This window comes from Dermacentor variabilis, chromosome 2, assembly GCF_050947875.1.
Source record: "Dermacentor variabilis isolate Ectoservices chromosome 2, ASM5094787v1, whole genome shotgun sequence".
NCBI lineage: Eukaryota > Metazoa > Arthropoda > Arachnida > Ixodida > Ixodidae > Dermacentor > Dermacentor variabilis.
In genome coordinates this window covers 62180769-62200688 of record NC_134569.1, presented here as the reverse complement: position 1 = coordinate 62200688, position 19920 = coordinate 62180769, and the positions used below count along the sequence as shown (strand labels likewise).

The following is a 19920-nucleotide window of genomic DNA, read 5'->3' as shown; positions in this document are numbered from 1 at the left end:
TGAGCTTCTTCGTGAATTTCAGGCACGCGCAGTTCGGGGCGGGGTAATGCTAATCGCGAGCTCCGGCGAGCGCGTCGGTGTTCCTTGCACTGAAAAGGAGGCGCGTCGCTATGCGCGTCCGGCGCCGTGAAAAGTGCTCCGCTTAATGAGATTCCTCCAATTCACGCTGGCGATTACGGACTGGACCGTACTTTTCTTGCGTTATTCTTTCTTGTTTGTGCCTTAAAATGCTTCGTGAGCCTTCCGGACATAAGGGGGCGTCAGGAACGCGTGTGCGGATTTACGACAAAAGAGCTCACGTGCCCGTTCAATATTTCTCGTAATTTGCCGCCAGTGCGAAATCCTACGACTAATCTCAATTCTACGTCAAAGCGGAGGGTCTCCCGGCCGCTCTGCCGGCTGTCGCGATGTCACAAATAACACTTTATTAAAATGCGTTGTGAAATACACACACAGATAGGCACATACATACATACCTACATACCTACATACATACATACATACATACATACATACATACATACATACATACATACATACATACATACATACATACATACGCACGCACGCACGCACGCACGCCCAAAGTACATTGTGCATTTGCTGCTACAACGCAAGTCACGCAAAGTGTCACCAAGAAAAGCCAAGCAACCTCCGTAGCTCAAAAGCAACTTAAGTTGGAAAGTACTATGCTGCTCACTCTCCAATCGCCACGGAACCGCGTGAGGATTGGAACCTCTCGATTCATATCGAAGAACTACTCGCGTACGCCAGGTGTGACTGAAATAATGGAAGCTCTCAAGTTACCTCTTCTTGAAAGACGCAGAATGCTTTCCATTCTGTGCTTTTTCCACAAATTGTATCACAGCCACTCTTCCTTTGTTATGTCCCCGTATTACGCCAGCGCATCGCATATTCCCGCGCGTTGACCACCGACTGATAGACGAACCCATCTTTGCTCGCACTAATCTCTTCTTTCATTCGCCTCTCGTCCTCGCCATCCGTCAGTGAAATCTTCTGCCTGGCACCATTACGTTTCTCATTGATTACTAAGCGTCTGTAACCAGCCTGAAACGTCACTTTGAGCTGTAACCTTCATCCTTCCTTTTTAAAACATGCTTGTTGATGCTTCTTGCTATCTGCCTTCATATTTTGAGTTTTTTCTTTTCAACATGCTGTTAACGGCCAACGACTTCTGTACACATCGTAGTGCTGCGTTGCTTTGTGCTTACTGTTGTTCCCCCTCTATGTAATGCCTGCCCCGGACTTTAGGGTATTTGAATAAATAAATAAATATATTACAGCAGAAGCCATGCAACACGTTCCGGCGACAGATGCTTTCACTCGACGAGTGGATTCGCAAAAACTATACGTTTGTGAATTCGTCATTGATCAGCATTTTCTTTCCTCCTGTACCGTTGGCCGTAACGGATTTTGCGCAGGTTATCTTCACGCTATTCCAAGGCACTATTATTAAGTTGGTCCCACTCTGCTTTTTTTCCATCTCCTCGGCGCAGGACTGTGAAGGTGTCCGAAGGCGTGAACGGCATCAGCCACTTCAACAGGCGGCGGCTCATCGACCCTAAGATGGAGGCGTACCGAGAATCCATGTGAGTTGGCTTGGGCCCGCTGCAGGCTACATGTGCACAACCTAACGACGTTAATACTGTGGGCCACTATTGAGCAAACGAGGAATAATTCAAAGGTGCCGTTCCAATCCAAAGTTTGACATGGCGCTTTTCCAGGAACCAACGTTGTCACGGAAGTATGGCACCTTTGACAATAATTGAAGAGCTCACATTATCCCGTACGGGCGCTATGCGTGTCACTGTGTACGCCGAAACAGCACATAAAAGCAAGGGCACTGATGAAAATAATGACAGTTAAAATTTAAATAAAATGCGTCGATTAAAGCTTGAAACACTTCTGACTCGGGCTGTGCTGTTCTCTGGGGCTGTGCTGTCTTCTGATTGGGGCTGTGCTGGCTGTCCACATTCTGTAAACTCGACAAACCACGTGCCGAATTGAAGAAGTCTTAATCCTTCCGCATAAGTACGACGTTTTTAATGATTCTGAAGATGCAGGAAATGTGACGAAACTAAAAATTTTAACCGACAAAGTTAATCGACGCCCGAAGGAGATATCTTCATTGCTTTTTTTGGTATATTCAATTCTCGTTAGCTTGACTGTCCAACTGCCGAAAATGTTCCGAAACGCGCGTTCGTACACACTCAGTGGACTGCGCGGCGGGCACGGTTCCATAGAGCTTCATACAAAAAAAAGATCCTTATGGGAAACTCCGGCACTGCGATCGTTCAGCTGCCGTTGGTATGGTGGTTGGTACATGGGTTTGTCTCATCTTCGTGCGTGCGGCTTCAGGCGTTCTTGCGGCGTTACTTAGTACGGTTTATCTTGCTAAGTTTTCTAAAAGTTTTTCTCTAACACACACACACACACACACACACACACACACACACACACACACACACACACACACACACACACACACACACACACACACACACACACACACACACACACACACACACACACACACACACACACACACACACACACACACACACACACACACACACACACACACACACACACACACACACACACACACACACACACACACACACACACACACACACACACAGAGAGAGAAAGAGAGAGAGAGAGAAAGATAAGAAGTACCTGCGCACAAGCCTAATCATTGCGAATTGTTGCATTCATAACGAAATAGTTTGTCAAGAAAACAACAAATTTGCAAAGAAGCAGAGCCGTTTCAAGCCGTAAGGAGACAGAGTTCAGGCAAATCCGCGTACTCCCCATCGTTGCCATGCTGGCCGAACCACCTCACTCGCAGCTCCCTTAGACACCATGGCCCCAGAGGACTCTCCATAATAATTGTTTGGAAGAAACGCTACGCGCAGCACCCTTCGACGCAGCACGGCACGCACACGAACCCGCACGCACGCACGACGAGGGAATGTTATTTACAGGACAGGCCGCGTGATTCGTGAATGGATGCAGGCGGCCGCGCCATAATAGAAGGCTCGTGGACGCGCGGGTTAATGATGTGCCCGACGTCATTTGTCTGTGGCTCCCGTCAAGAGACGTGACGCCGAAGCCGTATCCCCGTTTACATCAACGTCCTTCACGGCGGCCGACGCCGTTCGACAGCAGCCGAAGAAAGGGGGAGAGTGAAGGGGGTGATCGAGCCCCTCTGTATAACGAAGGCTGAATCTCGGAGGAGCTGGGCGCATAGCTTTATCCGCCACGGAGTGGCTGTCCTCCCCCCCCCTTCCCCCCCAAGAAAAATCGTTTGCACGTACATCGGAGCCGATAAACCTCTTGCCTTCCGTGTAGGAAAAGAAAAAAAAAAGTCGTATTCTCCGCATCCAATAACCTCATACGCACATACGGGTATAACATAAAAACCCTTATGTTCCCATATATCATGTGGGGTACGCCCCATATGATTATCTGAACACATGGGAATCCGATATTAAAAGTTTCATGTTCCCTTTTTCCACACAGACCTCTCTCTTTGCCCTCTTTCCAACCCCTATTTCTCGCACCCCAGTGCAGGGTAGCAAACCGAAAACTCGCATCTGGTTAACCTCCCTGTCTTTCCTCTCTTTCTCTCTCGCTCTCATTTATCACACTGGGAGAACCCTTATGTTCCCAAACATCATACGGGGCAAGCCCCGAACAATGTATGAGATCCGCATATGTTGATGTGGGGTTATTGCCTCCCCCTGTGCAGAGTAGCAGGCTAGAGCACGCTAGAAGAGCTCGACATATCTGCCTTCCTTCAAGTAAACTCTCTCTCTCTCTCTCTCTCTCTCTCTTGAATATGAGCATATGGGTTTTTACGGTAGGGTTACCCCTTTCCATTGAGTAGCAGAGGACACACAAGATTTTCGTTAGCTCAGTTGATGTTTCTGATGGATGGAAAAGAAAGTGAACCTTTCTTTTCCAACCTCCCAGGGGTTCGGTGTGGTTTGTCGTTTCTTTTTGGCTTTCCGCCTGATATGCATGCCGACAATGTAGTGCCGCTGAGCGCATCTCTGTTCTGCATTAATGAAACAATAAATCACGACGTAAAATCCGTGGATCATTTCTTTTTTTTATTATCCTTCAATGCAGAAAATTAGGAAACTTGTGTTTATGCTAGATGAGCTGTCAAAGTAGTTGAATTAGGAAGGAACAGCGCAAACTAAGACGATCACAAGTGGCGATCACAACTGGGGAGTTCTCCCCACTTGTGATCGTCTTAGTTGACGCTGTTCCTTCCTAATTCAAGTATGCATCATCTAGCCCAAATGAATGTTGTCCTGAACTATGTTAAAGTAACTCCGTGATAATCGTTGCGTAGAAAAACTCATATCTCTCGACAGAGTTGGCGACAACGTAGCGATAATTACGGCTACAATCGACGCTGTAATCACCCATTCGGCTGGTGAAATGGCAGCTGTAGAAAAGATTAGGCGAGAATTCGTTTTTTTTTTTCCGAAGTCGATTCTGAACAAATCAAGCGAATAAGACCAATACGTTACTCCTCTCTTCTTACTGACCTCTGCATCTTCCGATGGTTTGCTGCCCAACTGTTTCCTATTGTTTCTGCGTGTGACAAGAGGTTAACTTGCATCCGCTCTAACACATTCCATTCTCATAGCGGTTTCCCCCTTCGCTTACATACTAAAAAAAAGTATGCTAACGACAGAAAGGTGGCTAGACTGATGTCGCGGCATCGGAACATCGGCAGCTATCGGTTACAAACAGACGGACAGACGTACAGACACCACCGTTGGTTTCACAGTGAATTCCCACATAAGACACTTATAATCGTAAGAAGCATGCTCTTTTCTAAATATCCGTCATTATTTCAGTATGTCGCGTTGTTAGTAGGCGCATTACACTTCTTGCATGTTTTGTTTTTTTTCTTCATCTATTATGTTTGTGTTGGGGTGGTATATCGTGTTGTTTATATATCCGGTATGATTCACACAAATGAACATTCACGTTTCGTTGTTTTTTAATGCATGGCCGCTGAAGAAGCAATATAAGCTTTTCGTTTTTTCATCTTTTTGTCACCTAAAAAAAATTAACTTCAATTCACGGTAATTTTACGTCACTAAGCGTTAATTCATGGATGTCGGGGTCGAGGACCGCATTTTTCTGGCTTCAGTTACTTATTATGCTGTCCCTTTTTTTTTTTTTCACAACATACGGACGGTACTGGCGGTCTATGCGTACTGGCGATCTCTTGCTGGAAACTACTGAGCACGTTCTTTGCCGTTGTCCCCGATACAGCGCACACAGCGTACTCGCGTCCGCGCTGGCCAGTCTTGCCGACTGGCCGCTCTCAGAGCAGACAGTCCTGGAACGCCGGCCTGTGCAATCGTCCCACTATAAGTAGGTCAAGGCACTCTTGAAATTTTTGCGTTAGAGTGGCCTGCTAGAGAAACTATAGTTCTCACGGACCGTTCTGCACTTCCTTTATATATTTCTTTTTCCGTGCCTTTGCTTTACCTCCCCTCTGTTCTTTCCGTCTTTCATTTTCTCTTACCCTTCCCCCAGTACAGGGTAGCAAACTAGGATATCTTCTGGTTGACCTCCCAGCCTTTCCCACCCCATTTATTTGTCCCCGTTATAGGCGCTCATGACGGCGACGATTTCTTTGCGATGTGTTTTCATACATGTCTACGTTTGTGCGTCAGGAGGGAAAGAAGTGTTCACGATCGCTTCAGGAGGCCGCCTAAAGATCAATACCACCTAAAACTAGTACTTCATTTACCCTTCTGTTATTAATTTTGTTCTTGTTTCGCGTTAAATAGTCGGGATTCGGGCGTACGGCTGTTAAAACAGAACTGCGCAAAAGTTGCGGCCATATATAGAAGAAAGCACATACACAAAAAACGGCCCTCCTTTCTGCATCTGCGCCTTTAATACTGTCCTGTTTTGAAACGAGTACTCGAAAGTGGCCGTTTTACCGCGTTAGACGGTTATACCTATATTTCACGTGCTTGAAGTTACATACGTACGCAAGACGGAAAGTCTTTCACATTTGCTATGGCAAAGGATATGGGAAGAAAGGACATTATGACCCACACCTGAAAGAGAGGTAGAGAGAGAGAGAGAGTACGTCGATATTGAAACCACTAGTAAATTTAAGCCGTCTGCCGGTTATAACGTCCCGAAGCTGCACAATTGGCTGTGAGAAAGGCCGTAGGCTTCGTATTGTTTCGACCCTGTGGAGCTGAACGAGCGCCGAAAACGTGTTGGCACTCCGCAACCAGTGGAATGCGGCCATCACGCCAAGGAGTCGAACCCGCGGTTATGCGCTCGGCAGGAGGACGCCACAGCCAGTGAGTCGCCGCGGTGAGTCACAGAGACAGGAAGTAAACGTGCGGCGGTTTCCTAATCAAATCACAGATGGTGTGTCCATTCCAGACTCTATGTTTTTTGTTTTTTTTAGTAGTATACTGCTGGTTTACTCAGCGACTAGCACATGAAGAGTACATACCTCTAAAACCACGGCTGCTTCCGATGCCAGAACTGATTTACGCCTTAAAATATTGAGATTGCTTCACTGTCTGGTTAAAACTTATTTCTGTAAGTTAAACATACACGTCACAAACGACTATCACGAATGAAGCGCCTAAATCTCGCAAGAAGTTTACGTATACGTTGCAATTAAGTCTAATCTACAAAAATTTCTGCCACAATCTAATGCCCCCGTGGCCATTTCCTCGTTTCTTGAGGTAAATGAAGAAAGATTGATTTTGTTTGAACATTGCAGTGCACATTTTCTTTTCTTTTTTTCAGACAGACCGTGTACCCGCACCGTAACGACTATGGCCGATTTTTAGTCACGCGCCTGTACAGCGTATACATGCCCCGCATTGCACTTGACGAGCGGCTGCAGTATCAATTTTACTCTCTGCATGGGTAATAGCTCTTGGCGTACGCCAGCTGATAGGTCAGCGGTTTGGGCTCCCAACGTCAGTGATAACAAAACATAGCTTGACAATGAGATTGCGCTGGACATGCTAATCCTTCGCGTACGCCTTTCGTTTCTAGTATGCAGCACTCAGAGCGAATCAGCTTTAGATGCCTGCGGCACCGCTGCTTTCCGATCCCAGGTGGCGCCCACTGACAAACACATGCACGCACAAGCACCATATACGAAAGCACATGCTCGCGCAAGCAAGCACAAAGCGCACGCTTATGCGTGGCGCTACATGCAGACTCTCGCAAATTTGGATGCATAAGCACAGTGGTTTACAAACGAGCGCGTCGGCCTAGGCGTGCGCGCCATACCGATAATTTTTGTTGTAACCTAGACTTCAGGCTGTCTTCACCCGAAAACTCGTACTTCCGCTCCCTTCGCGGCACCGTCGTGTACGCGCCTTGCGGTCGGCTCATAACCCAGCGGGCCCCGCAAGGGCTGCGTGTGCCTGCGTGTGTGTGTGTACAGGCGAGCAACGTACTCGGCGGCGTCGTGTGGATGGGAACGTTATGGCCTCCTTTATGCCTTGCGGCGTAAACAGACAGACTTGGCACAGGGCCGAGGGGTCCGCTGAACCTTTGAAAAAGAAAGAAAGAAAGAAAGAAAGAAGAGGAAAGGACGCTGCTAGAGTGCTAAGGGAGAAGAGAGGGAGAGGGAGGGAGGAAAAAGGACGCCGAAGAGAGCGCCGTGTTCGACGCAAACGTCATCGCGTGTAAACGGTCCTTGCGCCACACAGCTGCCCCTGTAAAAACGCTGCGCCGCTCGTCGCCACCACCCCCTCCCTCGCTTTTATTTTCTCCCTTTTGTAATGCGCGAGCCATGTTCCGCTCGCTGAAGGACGGCCACAGATGTCGTGACCCCGTATCCAGCGGCGTTTTAACTCTGGTACATGGAAGGCTATACGTCAGCGAAGTTTTCTACGACCCCGTGCGCAGCTTGGAAACAGAAGAGAAAGGACCCTGTGCGCAGGGCGACGGGCCTGTAGTTTTGACGACCGATATTGTCTTTTCTAGAGTTATGTTACACACAGGACAGGGGGGGGGGGGGGCAGAACTTCATGTCATGACGATGCGGCGGTGCTGCTATCCGTTTCGGTTTCAGCTCCTCTGAGAATTTGCTGAGAACGGCGATGGCAGTAGATACACCTCTGTTATATACGTAAATTCACCCTTCCGTACACCATACTTCGCAGAAGCCCCTTTTGCTCACGAGCACATACCTTGTCCGTAAACAACCTGACAAATGTGACATCATACAGATGCAGCAGCACGAACTTCGGCATGCAAAGAGACGTCGATGATCTAGCTATAAGGTGCCAGCATTCCCACCTGCAGTGCTTTTTTTCTGGTGGAGGTCACGAAATTATATCGTCCGCTTGCAGGAACTCAGATCAGGACGTAATCTCTCAAGTCGGTTCTTATTACCGACTGATACCTTACGAACGTGGAAAACCCCTTTTTCGTTTAAATACCATGCATGGGTAGATGCCAAAAGCGGCATCTTTTTTGTACCGAGAAAGCAATCGTCTCCGCATGTTGCTTGACATAAAGATCGCGTTTTCTTTCCCAAACACAGAAACGAAGGTGTAAAACCGCATGGTATACATACAGGTTGTCACGTTGATGCTACATTCTAATATTAGCGTGAAATTTCGCGAAAGCTGACGGCGAGAATATGCTTAAACCCAGTTCCACATGTATTCAACTTTATATATCCGGATAAACAGTAATCAAATCGAGGGCAGTATCTATAAGGATTTAAGGTACAAAGTACACCATAATGTACAGTCGACCACAAAAGTTTACGGATCACGGGATCTCAGGAAACGTTAAATTTCTGAGCAGTTTGTAACAGTAGTCAGCAAAACCGAACATCACAATGTTGTTCGCATACACTGGTAGAGGCTGTAAATGCAAATACTAGGCTGAGTTCTGAGACTGCGCGGATATTCATATTTTTCTCAGATTTCGTGTTCCGTAAAATTTTGTGGTTGACTTTACAAGGGGTCGTACCGATACAAACATAATATTAAACATATATATAAAATATACATACGACAAATCTAGTTGAGATATACGAATGTAAAATAAGTAATACCCATGATGCGTAAACAATGCGGCAGGATTTTAAGCTTGGCGTGCCTGCATGTAGCAAGCAACCCTTTTACTACTAATAGCGCAGTGGTAACCGAAACTGCAGGTGACCATTGCCCAAAATAAGTGGCGCGAGCGGATAGCACAATTGCCGCAAACGGCGCCACTCCGGGCCCACAGAGAGACAGAGAGAGAGACAGAGAGAGAGAGAGAGAGAAACTTTATTTGGTTCTTTCAAGGATTTAGCGTCTCGAGGTCTCCGTCGTCTTCTTGGGCGCCGGTGGCTTGGAGCCTCTTCCGGCAAGGGTGGGCCCCTATTCCAGGGCTCCACTGAGCCTAGCTACCTCACTAGCGTGCTGCACTAAGGCCCTTTGAACAATGTTTCATCGGCCAGTGTTAGGCATTTGCTGAAGGACGGATTGTCCCTTCGTGCTTATACGCATTTGTGCTCGCCCTTTTCGCGGTAAATATGTCAACATGTCGTTTATCTTAGGGGCAACACTTCGATAATTATCATTGACAAACTCTGAAGGCTGAACGCGCATACTTTTTTTTTTCGAGCATTCTTTTGGAACTGCACGTCAGCGCACCATTTTTTGCAGACACACGGGTTGTCTACGAAGCCTTGGCAGGAGTGTACGTAGATACGTAATTACTTACCGCGCCACAATGACGAACGAGTCTCGGTGAAAATGAATGCATTGTTTCGTGCGTTTTGATACTGCGTTCTCTTAGAACGTCGCGTAGGTGCGTCGTGCTCGTGTGTGCTTGCGCGCGCGCCCGCACTGCATATATGCATACGTGGCCTCCGCGATCAGCGCGCCTGCGCGCTGCAGGAGACGATCGCGGGGGCCACGGTACGTGCATGCAGTCTATATAACGAGCGGTGTTCTCTCGTCGCAGGGCGATGCGGTGGCAGCTCATCATGGAGCCGGCGCGCGTGTGCAAGAAGAAGCGGCTGCTGCGCGGCCGGAAGGCGCGCATCTGTCGGAAGGAGCCCAAGGTGGTGCGCGAGATCGCGCGCGGCGTCGACCTGGGCATTCGCGAGTGCCAGAACCAGTTCCGCTTCCACCGATGGAATTGTTCCACGCTTCGGTCCTCCATGAAGAAGGTGCTCATGAAAGGTGCGTCCCTACGTTGCGCGCGCCCCGCCTGTCGCATGGCCGAGACGATTGCATAACGAACCCGGAAAAAGCGAAGCGTTTTCTATATAACAAAATGCGCGAATCTTACTGAACGATACTCAGTTTAGTAACTGCCCCACAACGAACTGGTCATCTGATATATCCAAATCTGGATGTTAGTCCCACTTGGGACTGTTACAGGAGAGGTTTTATACGCAGGAAATGCAAATTGTAATCAATAATAAGATAAGAAAGTAATCAGGCGTAAAAATACAAGAAATCAAAGCATTCATAAGCGGACACATCGAACGCGGAACACGAGAGACCAAAGACAGCCGCCGGCTTTGGTCACCAAGCAAGCGTTCATACACATCACAGAACATTAATTTATATGCTCATAAAAGATTCTCGAACGCATCACAACAGTTCAAGCTCCTTATCGGCGAACTTGAGCATGTCAAATTACCTGATAGGCCGAACTATTTTCTGGACAGTTTGTTATAACCAGGATCGATTGTATGCCTCATCAGACGTGCAGGCGTTGCGCGCGAACCTGGCTGTGGTGTGAATCCCGAGCCATTGCGAACACGGCCACGTGTGCTATTATGCGCAGCAGATAGGACCGAGCCTTTATGTTGTGCAGAGGCATGCATGAGACCCGTCAGGTTTCCAACCGTTCATCGTCTGGGCGGCAGTTTTGTAAAGGAAATCTTAAATTTTGTTGATTGATTGATTGATTGATTGATTGATTGATTGATTGATTGATTGATTGATTGATACAGCAGATGGCGAGCATTACTTGACAGACGGACCTCGATACCACAGTCACGAGGTTTCTTGATAAGAGCACCGAGGCTGCACACAACAGCGACGCATGCACGCACCTTCACCTCGACCACTCATCACGCACCCGCACTTGCGCAGATACTCGCGAGGCGGCCTTTGTGGACGCCATCGTGGCAGCGGGAGTGGTGTACGCGCTGACGGAGGCGTGCGCCCAGGGCCGCCTGCTCGACTGCCAGTGCAGGCGGCGGCACAACGCCGCCAACCACCTGCAGGGGCGCACGGGCTGCGACCACTACGTCGACTTCGGATACCACAAGTCGCGCGACTTCATGAACCGCAAGCGAGTCGGTGACCTGCGCGCCACCATCCTGTCGCACAACTACGAAGCCGGACGACAGGTGGGTACTCATGCTTTGGGGCGCCGGCCGGGCAACCTCGAACAATTCTCAAAGCATTATTCTCATTAGCGTATATCACCATACATGGTACCATAACCGTATGAAGTGGTGATGGCATCTTCACGTCTTGTAACGTATAGTGCTTCAACCGTAACTCCTTTACAAATGCTGCGTTTCTCGGCTCAGGAACAGAAGAAAGGCCGTAAACACGTTCATGAAGATAATCTTTATGTTGACACGACTACGCAAGCAGATAAGGGGAACGTATAGTATAGTCGGTTATCGCAACAAGGTTTATGCGCGCTATAAATGTGCAAATTTAGAACCTCGCCGCCGCTTCAAACAGCTCACACAGGGCAAGTGCGTCCCACGCAAAGCGTATAACACACGCCAGTTGCAATTCTGTCAAAGCTCCGTGGCATAGCTTTCCTCTCTTATGTTGGATGCAGTTTTAGGGTAACTAACGTATTGCCGAAGCACTATAGGCATAATGTAACAATTCTACTATCATAATGTCATTCCTTCTCGCGCTCCACCATGCAGTGGTCCGAGAGACTCTCCGTCTGTATTTTATCAACAGAATAGACCGATCGTAAACGGTGAAGGGAAAGGAAGAGGATCGAGCTAAAGAAAGCAGAATGCGATGTTGGGCTAGTCGGTTAATGCTTGAAATGTGGTTCTGGTGCAAGAAAAACTAGGCGGAAAGAAGAACGGACAGAAAGAGCGCCAACTTGCGACTTAATTTATTAGACAGAAACACTCATATCTTATACAGGCAGGAATGACATGCGCAAAACCATCAAGGGTACGGCACGTGTAATAAACAACGTTACAAACCGACAAGACATGCCATCAAGACCAAAGTATCAGCACAGAGAGTCTAAAAATCGGTATTGTGCAATGAGACTAGTGGGGACACTGCATGACAGCATCACCCTTTTTCTTCATGTAATAGGATTCCAGCAATTCACGTAAAAATCGGTATTCGCTATTGTGCAATGAGACTAGTGGGGCACTGCATGACAGCATCACCCTTTTTCTTCGTGTAATAGGATTCCAGCATTTCACGTGCCAGCGAATCCCAGCTCTTGCTACCACGCGAAGCACAATCCACCTTCATTTCCATTAATTTATCATTTCGTTAACTGTGTTGGCAAGTACAACTAATTTTCCCTATGTTGTCCTCGGTGTCATTGTTTGTTGGCTTCTTGTGATACGATTAATAAAGATCGGGCCCCTCCGTTAAACCCCTTTCTTCTCGTTTAAATATGCACACCGGCCCACGTGTCAAAACAGCGTCGGGTCACAGCGCTTCTTTCCACGCGTGTGCCGCGCAGGCCGTGCGGCTGCACCTGGAACGCGTGTGTCGCTGTCACGGCATGTCCGGCACGTGCTCCCTGAAGACGTGCTGGCGCAAGCTGCCCACCTTCAGCAAAGTGGGACTGCGGCTCAAGCAGCGCTTCCAGGGCGCGGTGCGCGTCACAGCCGGCAACTCGGGCAAGGGCTTCGTGCCGGAGTCGGTGCGGCCGCCGGGCCGCGAGGACATCGTCTTCTCCGAGGAGTCGCCCGACTACTGCGACCCGGACCGGCGCACCGGATCGCTGGGCACGCGAGGGCGGCTCTGCAAGCTGGGCTCGCAGGGACCCGACGACTGCCGCACCCTGTGCTGCGGCCGCAAGGTGCGCAACCGGCAGACGGTGGTGAGCGTCGCGTGCAACTGCACCTTCCAGTACTGCTGCAACGTGACGTGCCAGACGTGCCTCGAGACTGTGCACGAGACCACGTGTCTATAGGGTCCTTCGGTGCCGGCTGTTTGTGGACCAAAGACTGCTACTCTGGAAAAGCGCGCCGCTGTGTTGTGCCGCCGCCGCACCCTATAGCTTTACTTCTTTGAACGCTGCGAGGACCTGCGAGCCGTTAGTGTTTGGCTTAGTGAGAGAGACGAATGGTGAGACTGCGAGCCTTCTTGGACTGCCCGGAGAAACGTCGCCGTTTGTTTTGAAGCGTCGTACGCGCGAATGACGGGAAACTGCTTTTTTCTTCATTCGACCGTTGGTAACTTAGAACGTGAGACTTTTCTTCTATTAGTTGCTCTCTTGTGCCTCCGTTCGCGCATTCAAAAACGCCGGTAACGAAGATTCGAAACACCGTGTGCAAGCGTTTCTAACCATGGTTTGAAACAGCGCTTAGAAAGAGGGTTCACGGGGCTGCCTTCCGCCGAGACACGTCACTGGCGCGGGCTCGTCAGAAGTTAAACAAACCAACAAGAAAAAGAAAGAACAAAAGTGCTTCTTCGTTTTCGACAAGGTCTGTGATATAGTGAACAGTGGGCTCCGTGAGCTCGGGCTTCGAACGACCGGCGGCCTGTGTGTGTTTGTGCGTGTGTGTGTTTGTCGTGCTTGCGTGTACATATGTGGACTGGAAGCCGGTATTCGGAAGGTGTGCCGTTGCATCGCATCCACCGGTGGTTTTCAAAGCCAGGCACCTGTACGCGTACGCGCGCTTAGAGTGCGGACAATCTTGCAGAGCGAACGCGCGACGTACGTGCTGGCGGAAGAAAACGAGTGTCGGTGGCATTTTTCTTTCGCGTCGTTGTTGCTACTTTTTGGCGATTTGCAGAGGACAGTTGTAATTTGCTGCTCCTTGCCTCCCCCGGCTGATGGCATTTAAGACCTGGTATAGTCAAGTTTCCACGCTTTTGTGTTCTTCCTGTGGCTTTTTTTTTTTTTCTTCCAGTCAGGATCGAAAGATGAAATGGTTGTTTATAGTATTGTGGTGCTCCCAGTGCCGCGCATGGGAGGTGTGCAGGCTATGTGAAAATTTGTTAATACGTATGTCATTCTGATGCGTAGTTTAAGGCATTTCACTAACGTTCTCGTGTCAGTGCAGTTTATATGTCGGCTTTTCTCGTCATGTTATTATGTGGTGCAGTGTTGTTAGCGATATGTTTTTGGTGAGACGCTGATAACTTTCTCGCGGCTTTTATACAGTGTTGATCACGCTTGTCTAGCACGAAAAGCTTTCCGTCAGTTGCTTTCTTGGCACACACAAAAAAAGAAGCAATGAAGCAATTCTTCTTCTGTTTCCTTTTATTTGGAGATGGGGTGTGCAGTAACAACTCAATCAACTAATTTATGCGGCGAGTCGCAACACAGCGGTATTTCGTGTTCTTTGTCACTGCATGAAAATATTCGTCCGAGAAAAACTTCGCTCTAGGCAACAATGATCGACGCTGTGTTAATGCTGCTTTGAATGGTAGGTGTTCGCATCCAAGCATTTTTCGTCGTAAGCTGCTTTTTATGGCCAACTTTTTCAATTCATGACGGTGTGCCGTTTTGGAACAAAAAAAGAAAAGCTGTAGACCGCGTATTTTTAACACCCGGCTATAAGTCAATGTGAACAGTCAGTTTAGTAAGTTACCTGCATCTAAGAAAATAGAAGAAAGAAAAAGCACCGAAGCGTTGTGCCAAAGATCATATTGCGGGGTAATGAGCTGCGTGCTTACATTTGAAATGTTTTAATGAACGTCAGTAGAGTGCGCTTTGCCGCGAAAGTTAACATCTTAACCTCTCTTGTGTGCTTCTTTTTTTTTTTTCTTGCCGGGAAATGACTAGCTCTTTAGAGACCACAGTCAGGAAGATAGACTCGTAATAATGAATTATAACACTACAGTAATGGTTAACGAGACGCTGGGATATGAGAGGCTGCTGCGCCTAATTATATAGTGGCAGCTAAAGAACGCGTATTGCGGCTACACTGATGTTTGCGTCCTTATTTATTGTGTTTTACAAAGCATTTATAGCATTAATGTATGTGGGTACGACAATTATCGCATGACAAACGTGAACAGAAACAATGCCTTCAGAACATTTGTTCGATGTCGAATTGAAAACTCGGGAGCTATAACGCTGGCCGTATAAATACATGATTGGCCATGAGCTCTGTTAATGACAAAGATTGTGGGAATCGTCATCGGGACGTTTGGGAAAGTTCAGAGTGCCTCAGTTAAATTTGTTGCATAATTTTCTAAACTTTATCCTCTGGTGGGACGAAACAAGTGCGTGCTACTTTCCAATTCCTTTTGCGAAATATAGGGTAGGGTTAAGCTGAAACTGCAACTAACCTAATTAGCACAAGCAATGATGTCGCAACCTAATTAGCATACCGTCATTGTACTAACAAGGTTTATGAAATCATAAACTAATAACAATTACTTTATCGAGATGGCTAGCGCCCCGTGCAACCATCGTAACGAACTCTTATTCGCTGCTTCTCATTGGCACAAGCGCCTGATGACGTCGTAGAACCGAAAATTCCCACGTTAAAGCAAAAGACGCTATCACCTCTATGGTGTCGTGGTGATGTCGCGCCCTCCTCGCGTTTTACATTGCATGGTTTTAGTATCCGCACCGCCAAAGGGGATAGCAGAGCAAGAAGCTTTAATTTCCAACAACAGTGGCAGCGGCGTCTTCTTTGTTTTGAGCTTATTTGCAAAACTTAACTTATTTCGTTCCGCTACACGAGCATTTTGTTCTGTCTCACCACGGGCACCATGCGACGATTTGTTTACCACCAGCGTGCCTTCAGTGCCATCAGAAACGTTTTCCTTGTTTTGTTTTTTTTTCGCCTCCAATCTTACGTGCACTATAAAGATGTTGTTTCGTAAACTACCGTTGTATCTGTGTTGCTTCAGTTTTGCAGCCGCAAAACCAGTGACGCTTTGCCTGCCGAGTCGCGTCGCAAAGCTGTAAAGTACGTCATTGCTCTTCTCTCCGGCTCGCCTCGCCCGGTGTACACGACCCACACTTGAACGGAACACCAAAGTAGTATTCAACGTAACCTCAATATTTATTCAACTTAACTAAAAAAGAAAGGAAATGAGAGCTGGATGATATGAAGTGTTATGCAGACATTCAATTATGAAGAAACTGTCACCAAGCGTTTCTTCCAAACATAAGCAGTTATCACTGCTAAGATATAAAGGTGGTGTTTCCTTTAGCACTGGGCCGCATTGTATATATGTCTGTTGCCAGATTCCATGGACATCCAGATTGAAGCGCATGCAGTCTTGACGTAAGTGAGTGCCAGTGACTAGGACGACATGCTGCTGAAGCTGGCGGCCAGTAGCAGTGGAAGCGGTCGCCTTCACCCTATACGTCTTGCCTTGTGTACCGTATACGTATTGTACTATGTATCACCAAGCCGGAATGAAACTCGATCGACTCATGCTTCGGAAGCAGAACGAGCACGCACCATTCTTCGCGTCACTATGCTTCACGCTTATGATAGCTCGGCACAGTTTTTCTTTTGGTGCGAAAAAGTCATGCCTAGTTGAAGCTGATAAGTAGCTGCTAGCTTACATGGTTCGCTCTTCAATCTGGCCGTACACTACACATGTGTGCGTACTCCTGAAAACGGCCCGAATAAGTTTATGGAAGCGTCTGTAAGTGTGTCTCTACGTACTGATAGATCGGAACGATGGAAAGTATTGCTTATTTGTGAGACTGCCGTGAGGAACACAAATTCCTGATCACGTTCACTACCGTAGAGCCATCGTAGCCACGAGCATCGAGCCACAATCAATAGTGCACATTCAACATTCGTTGATGGTTACACATCGCAATTTCCACTCACGCCACTCGGGGGTAAGTATATATATTTATAAGCGTACACAGCTTGGCAGGCGCGCCTCGTGGAACCTGATAGAATGCGTTTATGCTGCTTTTCTCTCGTGCTCGTGGGCGACAATCGGCTAACGGCCGCCGCCGATCGTATGCTATATCCGATACGTTCAGAGCCAAAAGTGAACTCTATAGTCGTGCCGCCGGCATTCGAGCCCGCTTCCGTTTCCACTCTCGAGGATTTCTTCATTTCCGCCGGTGTTCATTGGGCACCGCCTCATCAATCAATCGTCCCGCAGCACGCTTGAAGGCGAAGGTTAGTCCATATTTCGCCTGGCTGCCTCTCGCTGGGCCAGCGTAATCGAAAGCGGGTCGTAAAGATCGCTACGAACATCCTCTCGCACGCCAGCTGCTCGCAGCCGTGTCGGACGCGCAGGGATACTGAGGCGGCGGGGGGCGCAAGCGAGAAGGGGGTGGCCGGGGCCGGGGGATAGGGGGGAGGTTAGTTGAGGGTGTTGCGCCTTGCGAATAGAGACAACGACAACAACAACAAGACAGGAGCAGACACGAAAGATGGTGGGGGGGGGGGGGGGGGGGTTACCGAGCGTAGGGCACAACTCCGTATAGCGAGCAAGCGGCAGAATTTGAAGACGGGGGAGAGCGGCGGGATCCGCCGGGCGGGGAAAGAGCCATCGGCACCCAAGAATGAAACAAAACGAGAACCTAATCAGCCAATTCATCCCCCCTCTCTCTTTCTTTTGACGCTCTTCTTTCTCTCTCTTTTCTTGCTTCACCTCCTCCCCGGAACCCCGCTGCTTGGTAAGGCTCACACGCGTGCGTGTGTGGTCCGCCGGGGCACTTGGAAACAAGTCGGCGCGCGCGTTAGGCCGGGATTAGCGGCCGCCGCGTTCTCTGGTCTCCGCGGCGTGCTTCTGCGTGCACGACGTCGCCGGGGGTAATCGCCGCGCGCAGCCCCCTCTCCCCGCTTGCACTCCTGAATTGAGGGGAGGAGAGAATAAGCGAGAGGAGAGCAGGGCGGGAGGGGAAGAGGGTCATTAATTTGCGAAGGGCGTTAGCGGCGGGAAGGTGGGTGGTGGGCGAGGAGGAGGAGGAGAGGGGGTCGCCTGATTACTAGGGCGGTCCGCCTCCTCTCCCTTATGAGGCGACCCCACCCCGCAAGGGGGCACGGAGCCATCAGTTATACCTGCCAGAGGCCTTGCCTTTCGGGAACGCCCACTTGGCACCATCGTCGGCGCCAGCGGTCGCCTATGAAGCTGTCTCGTCGGTCGCCCGGGCTGCTTGCCGCGGCGTCGTCGCAGTGCACGAACGCCCTCCTCGAGGGCTTCTTTCTCCCCCATCCTTTCTTTACATTCTCTTTGTCCTCCTCACCCCCCATGGGCCCCAACGGCGATCGCGCCTCGCAGACAGATAAATGGCTCGGCCGCGGTCCGGACGCGGGATGCCCGGTCACCCCCACACGCGCGCGCGGCCCTCATTAAAGAGTGAATTGTCTGCCCGCATACGCACGTTCTCTGCCGGAAAAGAGAGAGAGAGGGTGGAGAGGGCACTCTTTCGCGCCCCGCGGTGCGAATGGATTCTCTCACCTGAGGGGAGAAAAAGAGGCTCGTCTTCGGACGTAAAGCTTTGCGAAAAGCGAGGCGTCTCTGACGGCGTATGAGCAGGGCTTGCCTGAACGTGATGCGTCCTGTGCGGGACGGTCGCGTCCTACACGCGGAATGAATTCTCTTGCCCTTCGGATAAGACTGACGTGGCTGCGGCGCTGTCATGTCTACGCTACAAATTAGCGCTCTCGGACCAAGGACAAATGCACGATAACTCCCGAAAGTGATCGCAGGGTTTAGTCAGAGATTAGTTTTGGATGATCCATTGGTTAATCACTTGCTCGCATTACTGGCAATAGCTTCAATTTCGATTAAGAAGCAACAAGAAGAAATCCGCCCGAAAACATACGCACCTTTTATATTACACGTAGAGACTAGGCATACTGTCATAACGTATAACCACGCCGTGCCATCGAAAACGCTTGAGGCTATTTGCTGCGGGCGGTGTTCAATCGTTGGCTCGAGACGAAAGGTAATTCAAAATGATTCTTCGAATAAACAAAGCTGAGTCGTATTAGACGTAACTAAATACTGAACAAGTGATGGATACAGAAGAGCAAGAAAAGCATGCAAAGTTTGCTTTCTTTTTTTTTTACCCTTCCCCCCCCCTTTTTTTTTCTCTCCCTAATTTGGAGGTCGTCAGATTTAGAGGCCTTGCGGCTGGCTGGCTGGCGACGCTGTAGTGGCGACCTGTTCCTTCTTACAAGCGTTCTGAATCACACATACCGATGGGTTTGCGCTACCGGAGCTTGTGAGGCTGATCGTGATTCATTTCGTGATATATGATACCGGACCCGGTAGATAGTGTGAAAATGTTGTCTTGGCAGCTCGTAGATTTCAAACAGTAAAATATTCCCGAGAGTATTTTTCACTTTCTGGTGCAAAATAAGTTTTATGAACAATAATTTGTTCGTAAATGTGCGCGTAATCAAAACACGAAGCCCGTCTTTCTCACGGGTACTGGACTATTAATTTCCCTTTAACAAAGCGTATCAGAGAGCGAAATAGCTAAGCTTGTGTATTATATTAATTTTTTTGCATGACCTCTTTCTCTTATTACCACCCATCTCATGTTTTTTTTTTTTCGGGGGGAGGGGGTGTTGCTTATTTTATATCGAACAGATGTTTAAGACATACCGTGTGGCAGGTAACAAGAGTCTACATCTCCCCGTGGATTACTTGAGTACGTGGACATTACGCGTACGGGAGATCGTAACGCGAAGTTATGTAATTGACAAGGTTCATTTAATTA

General features: G+C 48.7%; 1 protein-coding gene across 1 annotated transcript in view; it reads left to right on the top strand.

Annotated features, from left to right (window-relative positions):
* Positions 1 to 16092, top strand: part of LOC142571998 (protein Wnt-6-like) — a 56878-nt gene extending 40786 nt beyond the window's left edge. Inside the window, exons 3-6 of the mRNA XM_075680773.1 lie at positions 1518 to 1610; positions 10021 to 10241; positions 11166 to 11425; positions 12763 to 16092. Of these exons, the coding sequence (XP_075536888.1) occupies positions 1518 to 1610; positions 10021 to 10241; positions 11166 to 11425; positions 12763 to 13218 (1030 nt within the window). The 3' untranslated portion in view covers positions 13219 to 16092. The remainder of the gene's footprint in view (positions 1 to 1517; positions 1611 to 10020; positions 10242 to 11165; positions 11426 to 12762) is intronic.
* The last annotated feature ends 3828 nt before the right edge of the window (positions 16093 to 19920 follow it).